Genomic DNA, 7,968 nt, shown 5'->3' with positions numbered 1-7,968 from the left:
TTGTGGCTAATGAAGAATAATAAAATCAGTGGCAGGATTTGCCAATGGATCCGCGCAAGACCCAACTCACACTGAACTTGGATACAGGGAAGAGGAGGAGGAAGATCCGGAGGAAGAGAAAAGAGGGTGGAGAGGAGAGTATGTCGGTTGGGGGCGAGCAGACAGGGTTGCGGTGGGGGCGGGGGGGGGGGCAGTCGCATGCGCATAGGCGACCCGAGCTGGCTCCGTGGCCGTCCAATCCGCTGAGAGCTGCGAGAAACCGAGTGAGAGAAAGCCTTGCAGCCCTGTCGACCCCATGTCTCTTCGGCACCAGGCACCCGCCGGGCCGAGGGGGCGCAGCGCTGAGCGCCAAATACTGCATGCACCAGCGGAAGCGCAGAGCGGCGCGGAGGAGCTGGGTGGGTGGCAGGGTCAGCGTCCTCTCCTTCGGCCGAGAGTCGGAGATCTGGGTCACCTGAGCTACGGGGAGGGGCGGGCCGAGTGGGGGCGGAGGCCTGGAACTTAGCGGTAAGCAGGAGGGGGGAAAGCAGCCAGGTAAGAGACGTTCCTTGTAGTCTGGGGGTAAAAAAACCCACCCAAGGCTGGCTTGGCCCGCAACTTTATTTAGGAGTTTCTTTTCCAGGCGTGGCGGAGACTAGGCGGTTAGAGGCAGGAGGGGCTGGAGGCCGGCGCTTAGGAACTGCCCGGCGACTGGAGCGCAGACCTAGACAGTGGGGTGGGGTTGAGCAGGGGCACTAAAGTAAGTGAGAGCTGCGGGGCGTCGGGAAGGGGCGGCGGCCTCAACGCGCGGGCGGGGGCCGGAAGGGGAGGTGGAGGGCGCAGCAGGGAGAGGGAGGCGGGTGTGGGGAAAGCTGAACGGACCCGACTGGAGAGGGAGCAAAGAGGGAGAAGGGGCGACGCTAGAATCCAAGCAGGAGAAACCGGCACTTCCTGGCAAGGAGGGCGGAGGCGCGCGGGAGGGAGGGAGAGAGGGAGAGAGGGCGGGGGTAGGGGGCAGGCGCGGGGAGAGGGGAGTATAACTCAGCTGCCGTGAGGCGCGGGGGCAGTTTCGGGCGCCCGGGTCTGCAGCCAGCGCCAAGCGGAGCCCAGCAACCTGACGGCGGAGCCCGAGGAGGAGCGCGTAGTCCCCGCGAGGCGCACAGACCTGGGAGCGGTGGCGGGAGAGCGCAACTTTGCACTGCCCTTCCCTGCTCCTGCGCTCACCCGGCACTTCTCAAGAGGGTCCTGGCAGACGGGACCTGTGCGTGCGCTACGGACGAGCACCCGGGCGCACCGGGAAGATGATGATGATGTCCCTGAACAGCAAGCAGGCGTTCAGCATGCCGCACAGCGGCAGCCTGCACGTGGAGCCCAAGTACTCGGCACTGCACAGCGCCTCGCCCGGCTCCTCCGCGCCCGCGGCGCCCTCCGCTAGCTCCCCCAGCAGCTCGAGCAATGCTGGCGGCGGTGGTGGCAGTGGCGGGGGCGGTGGAGGCCGTAGCAGCAGCTCCAGTAGCAGTGGCAGCAGCGGCAGCGGCGGCGGGGGCTCCGAGGCGATGCGGAGAGCGTGTCTTCCAACCCCACCGGTGCGTATTTCTGCATAATCACCGCTTAAAGGCATATTTTGACAGCCCCCTTTATCTGCTTGATGTTTTTTTCATGTCTGCACAGCAAATCACCCCACACCTCCAACCAATTTCCCCCCTCTCTCTCTTATGTATTCAGCGGGTCTTTTCTTTCATATTAATTTTTATGACCTGGGATGTTGCGCGTGTTGTGTTTTGTTGTGTTTGCAGGCTCACTTTCCTCCTCCTCCTCGTGCACGCTCGGCTTTTCTCAGTGACTTCCTTCCTCTCCACCGCACTTGCTACTTTCAGGATTATTATTATTATTATTATTATTATTATTATTATTATTAATTTTAACGTTCTGGGAATGTTGTAGGCGCGGCGGCGTTGTCGAGCGCTTGTGCCGGGGCTTCCGGAGAGAGTGCGCACAATTCCCTGCTGAGCGTAATGTGTGCCTTTTACTTGCAATTGCAGAGCAATATATTCGGCGGGCTGGATGAGAGTCTGCTGGCCCGAGCCGAGGCTCTGGCGGCCGTGGACATCGTCTCCCAGAGCAAGAGCCACCACCACCACCCGCCCCACCACAGCCCCTTCAAGCCAGACGCTACCTACCACACCATGAACACCATCCCGTGCACGTCGGCTGCCTCTTCTTCGTCGGTGCCCATCTCGCACCCGTCCGCGCTGGCGGGCACGCACCACCATCACCACCATCACCACCACCACCACCATCAGCCGCATCAGGCGCTTGAGGGCGAGCTGCTGGAGCACCTGAGTCCCGGGCTGGCCCTGGGTGCCATGGCGGGCCCCGACGGCGCCGTAGTGTCCACGCCAACTCACGCGCCGCACATGGCTACCATGAACCCCATGCACCAAGCAGCGCTCAGCATGGCCCACGCGCATGGGCTGCCCTCACACATGGGCTGCATGAGCGACGTGGACGCCGACCCCCGGGACCTGGAGGCATTCGCCGAGCGCTTCAAGCAGCGACGCATCAAGCTGGGGGTGACCCAGGCCGATGTGGGCTCCGCGCTGGCCAACCTCAAGATCCCTGGCGTGGGCTCGCTTAGCCAGAGCACCATCTGCAGGTTCGAGTCCCTGACCTTGTCGCACAACAATATGATCGCGCTGAAACCCATCCTGCAAGCGTGGCTCGAGGAGGCTGAGAAGTCCCACCGCGAGAAGCTCACCAAGCCCGAGCTCTTCAACGGCGCGGAGAAGAAGCGCAAGCGCACCTCTATCGCCGCGCCAGAGAAGCGTTCGCTTGAAGCCTACTTCGCCATCCAGCCGCGGCCCTCCTCCGAGAAGATCGCCGCCATCGCGGAGAAGCTGGACCTTAAGAAAAACGTGGTGCGCGTCTGGTTCTGCAACCAGAGGCAGAAACAGAAAAGAATGAAATATTCTGCGGGCATTTAGGAGACCCTCGGCCCCTCCTCATCCCCTCTTTTCCCTCCCTCTCTCTCCTGCCTCTTTTCTTTCCACTTTTGGCTACCAGAAACAATTCAGTAAATGTGAATCCGGAGAAAGCGAGGGTTGGAGAGCGAGCGAAGGAGCGAGCAAAGGAGCCCAAGCCCGGTGAGAATGTGAAATGATTTCTCAAAGGAAAGAAAAACAGAAGGGATTTGCCAAGTTGTAGCAAAGTTGTCCCTTTTAACCCCACCCCGTCCGGAAAAGGCACCTCGGCTTCTTCACAGGAAGTCTGGAGCTGGCTGTTTGCAGAAAGGCAGATGAGACAGCCTTTTAAAAGGCCCCCAAAATGAGCAAGTAAGATTTGTTTTTATTCCTAAAGACATCACCCTTGTTCAAGTTTAAAAGTACACTTTGCAGCTATTTTTCAGAAATAGAAATCGATTCAGGACTGAAACTTTAAACTAGAGTTGATGCTTAATGTGATAGAGACATCTCTAAAGTATTTTGAATTAAAAAAAAGATGGCAGATTTTCTGCATTTACACTGTATATTATATATATATTTTTATTGTGGTTCTTACCCCCTTCTTCCTTCTCTGAAGTGTTAATGCTTAAGAAAGGAGTTGCGCCTGCTGTGTTCACTGATCTTGAAAGCTATTATTAGATTATTGCCGAACAACCCTCTGTAAATTATTAATTTATCTCTCTAGCAACTTAATTTGTGCACATTCTAATTAATTAAACTTCTTTAGTCTAAAAAACGGGGGAAACGTATGGCTAGTGGAGTTAACCAATTTTATGTTTGATGAGTTTACTGAATTTTTATGGCTTTCCTCTTATACTGTGTTCCTTTTGGCCCATTTGTATATTCTCACTTTGAATGACGATTGTTTTTTCTTTGTTTTTACTGGTAGTGTTCTGATTTGTGAGTCGACACTCAGTAATGGATGTCTTAATCGTGTAGACCTGATTCACTGTCCAAAGTATTGTTTACTTTGTTGCATATTTAATGGGGATTCCCACATTGTCCCCTCTACACACGCACTCTCTCACTCACCCTTACACACACACACACACACACACACACACCTCTAATGGAAGAGAAGAAGTGAAGCAGTTGGAAGCATGACTATGATGCATCGTTTTCTAGCTTTAGGTGCATTTGCCACTTGGTGTTTGCCCTTCCAGATTCTAAGATTTCACCAAGGTATTTCAATCTTCTTGTTTTCAATTGCTTTGTTGACTACATTTTAACATTTACAAGAATCCTTCAGTTTTTCCTTTTGGAGGTTTGTTTGTAGAAAAACTAATCTGAACTATAAGAAAGACAGTGCACTGCTTGTAAATTCACATTGTTTGGTAGAATTCTTTTGGAACAAAAAAAATTAGGTACATGGTGACTGGTACCTTATCTATTGTAAATATTCCATTCAAATGATGCACATATAGATATATTCTTACAAATTTTGCTGTATTGCTGTTCCATTTGAGGCTCTCTGAAGTCTTGAGTTCTGTATATGACCTGGTTTCTTGTTTTTTTGTTAATAGATGGTTTATTTACTATGGTAATGTATTAAGTTATTTTTGGTGTTGTTTGATTGTCTTTCATTGAAAAGATGATTTTAATGTTTTATTGGCAAAGTATGCTGCTTTTTTCATTAAAATATACTATTAAAATTAAATGGCTTTTAAAATGTGATGTTGTTTTCAGTCATTTACATGGAAATTATTTTGATGGGGGATTTTTTTTAAAGCACAAGCATTTTGATGGTTTATTATAGAGTTGGTATCATAGTCTGATTTGGAATTTAGTAGGTGGTGTTTCCTAAGAAGGTGGAAAAGAACAGGCTTTATAATAGTCTTCTAAGAGCTAGAGCTCATCTTACAGGGTGCTTTGCCTTTCTGTCCAGATGAGATTGTGATATTTGGCTCTAAATACATCCCTTGGAATCTCTTCTCCAGATCTGCAATAATTCTGCAAAGAGAATCTTTGTGAGCAGAGGTATTACAGGGGTAAAAGGAAGAAAGGAACTCAGTTTAGTTTTCAGCAACACTGGGAGACTGGGTGTGGCAAGAGGCCTATTTCTGGGAGTAGGACACCCTGGTTTAGGCCTAGGGGCTAAATTCTCAGTTCAGTCACCACTCCTGGAGAGTAGTGTCCCAACCAGAGCAGGCAGCACCAAGGTTATTGGGTTATGAAATAAAGTACATCTCTGTTTCTCTCTCTCTCGTTCTCTCCCTCCATTTCCATAACCTTTACACAAACTTACATTTGCAATAGTTAGAGTGGGTAAAGGAAGAAATCCTGGGTGGTTAGAAGGAGTAGATTTTTGCCCCCTTTCTATCACTCACTCAAACACCAGAGTTGGTGGAATCTAATGGTGGTCTGGCACAAAGAAATTCTGCCCTTTGACATACAGTCCTTCTAAAAAATTTTGATCCTAGTTTAAAGATACCTCCTCACCCATTTTAAGCAACATATTAGGTTTTCAAAGATTTTTTTTTTCAGGAAAGCTCTGGTTTCGATATTTACATTATTAATGATGAGAAGAACACCTTACTAATCTATAGGTCCAACAAGAGGAAGGAACCAGGGGATCCTCTGGAGAAAATTCTGCTACTCTGAGCTATGACCTCATATGGAACTGTTTGGGGATGTTTCTTATTTTGAAGATAAGGTTAGAAAATGTCCCATGAGTCAATGAAAATTGTTATAGTGGCTCAAATTGGGATTAAATGTTGTTAGAGAACATTGTGATTTTCAGACGTAACAAAAAGAACTGTGAGAATTAATGGATAATAAGTGGAGGGACTTCTTTTTCTACAACTTAAAGAAGACACAAAAATCTATGTGTCTGTTTAGAAACAATGAGATATATTGTATAGATGCTTAAAAGAAATATTGAAAGTTGTAGGGATTTAAAAGAAAATTGTGAATCCAGATATAGTGATATTGATGGTTTAATTTTATTCTTATATTTTGGAGGTTGAAAGTCCCTTCTATGTTACCATCTATTCTTAGATTCAGTTTTCTTGAAAAGTCTTTTCAAATAACCAGCCTCTATCTCACTACGCTAGGTCCTGGTTTCAGCACCACGGATAGTAACCACATGACTTAGTCCTACTCCAACACCTATTTGACCAAGCAGTGTCAGCCAGCTGGAGAACTTTCTGCTTGCTTACTTTTGTCAAAGTAGAGAAAAATGGATTAAATGGCTTGAGTGTGTAGCAAGCCAGGCTTGCTGATCTAGGATTAAAATCATCTTCAATAAATAACATCTTCACCCCCTATGTGCCTGTTATCTAAGTCTAGGATATGTGCCTTAAGAGAAAGGGAGTCCATTAGAAGAAAGACAGGTGTGCTAGTGTTTTTTTTTTTCTTCTACAAATGACCTCCTTAAATGAAGAGAGAAATCCCGTAAAAGTAGTGGAAATTGAGAAATATATTGAACAGAAATAAAATAAGTATTCTTTTAGGGCATTTGAAGTACATGATAGCTTTCATGTATGCATGTTTGTTCAAGATTTTTATGACAAAAATGCTATAACAGCAACTATTCATTTACTTCAACAGATGAGAGTGAAGGTCTATATTTCCCCTCTCATTCACCAAGTATTTTTTGTCTCCCGTGTTCCTGCACTTTTAAAACTGCATCAGTTTTAAGTACCTCTTCTGTATGTTATTACAAAGGTAAAAGAAGCTCTCTTGCCTACAAGGTGGAAATTATATCCATTCTTTAAGCCTACTTAAATGTGTTTGTTTTATGGGAAAATTGGAATTTTAAAAAAGAACTATATTCTGAAAGTTCCTATTAATGAGAGTTGCAGAGACGTATCAAAACAAGCCAAAGGGATTTGGAGAGAAGATGATTGGTCTTAAGAAATTAAAAGTAAGAACAGTATAAATTGTTGAGAAATATTTATTTACTATTGACTTTCAAAGTACTGAAATGGATAAATAGCAAGTTGTGGCTGAAGAGCCTTGTCATATCAATCAAACCCATTGACATTCATGACTCATTTCCTAATTTTTTTCTTCAAGGTCCACAATTACTATTTAATTAGAAAGAGATATTTTATGAATTGACTTAGCAACACACCTAGTCATCCTCAATTTGACATTTCAGAACTATGCAGTTTATTTTTTAAAACTTCTCCAAAGGCAAATAATCCAATCTTTTTGTTCAATGTGATCATCTAAATCTAAACTGAATGGAATAAATGTCCAACAACAAAGATCATGTAAGGTCTGGTTGATATCTGAGTACTCTCTACACCAATTGTATTCTGATATTATCTAGAAAGAGTGTAGTTTTCTTTGGATATTTGACATTAAATCAGTTTGTCAATTCTTCATCAGATTACGTCTCATTGACACATAGCTTCGGGAAAATAATGGAAATAAGAAAAAGTAAGTGAAATAATTAGGATTTATGTTCAACATAATGCTCTTCTATTTTCTATAAAATGTATTTTTAAAATAAATAACAATACATAACTAAGTCTTTTTACTGTCAAGGACAGATTCTAAGGCCTCTCTTTGCCAAGGGACTTGGAATTTTGGGTGTAACAATGTGTTATTTCAAACTTTAAATGAATTCATTTTGAGCTATCTATTGGGGACACTCTTGAGGACATGGTAGAAAAGACATTAAAAAATTCACTTGATTTTAAAAGATGTATTATTCAGAGGATGAAGCTCAGATTTTTCCAAACAAGTTTAGAAATTTACTTTTTAAATTGTTTGTTGAAAACAATTTATATCTCCAGGTAAAAGGTGCACATTAAAACTCAAAACTGCACTTCACTTTTCAGTTGGTCTTGGAGGGAGGGCTGCAACAGAAGCTAAAAAAAAAAAAAAAAGTTAGATTGGTATTCTGATAGGACAAAAAGGAAGACAAAGATTCCCAGATAGTTATGATGATAGAAATGTTCCTGAAGTCTACATTTGTCAGGGGACAGATTTATGGCAATGAGAAAAAAAAAATCACTAAATTTTTCCTGCTTTGCCC

At 45.2% G+C, this 7,968-nt stretch overlaps 1 protein-coding gene across 1 annotated transcript; it reads left to right on the top strand.

Moving 5' to 3' along the window:
* The first annotated feature begins 1,280 nt into the window (after window positions 1-1,280).
* POU4F2 (POU class 4 homeobox 2) lies at window positions 1,281-2,963 on the top strand. The gene is made up of 2 exons (XM_028125272.1): window positions 1,281-1,565; window positions 2,022-2,963. The coding sequence occupies exons 1-2, from the start codon at window positions 1,281-1,283 to the stop codon at window positions 2,961-2,963; spliced, it is 1,227 nt and encodes a 408-aa protein (XP_027981073.1).
* Window positions 2,964-7,968: the final 5,005 nt, after the last annotated feature.

Source organism: Eumetopias jubatus, unplaced genomic scaffold (assembly GCF_037043125.1).
Source record: "Eumetopias jubatus isolate StellerSeaLion01/CBP00866 unplaced genomic scaffold, mEumJub1_p1.0 scaffold_2, whole genome shotgun sequence".
Taxonomy (NCBI): Eukaryota; Metazoa; Chordata; class Mammalia; order Carnivora; family Otariidae; genus Eumetopias; species Eumetopias jubatus.
This window is presented reverse-complemented; position numbering and strand designations above follow the sequence as displayed.

Excerpts from the sequence above, each read along its gene's own strand:
- POU4F2 (XM_028125272.1), top strand. The coding sequence starts at position 1,281 with ATGATGATGATGTCCCTGAACAGCAAGCAGGCGTTCAGCATGCCGCAC. Across the intron at positions 1,566-2,021 it reads CGTGTCTTCCAACCCCACCG|AGCAATATATTCGGCGGGCT; the intron begins GTGCGTATTTCT and ends TTGCAATTGCAG.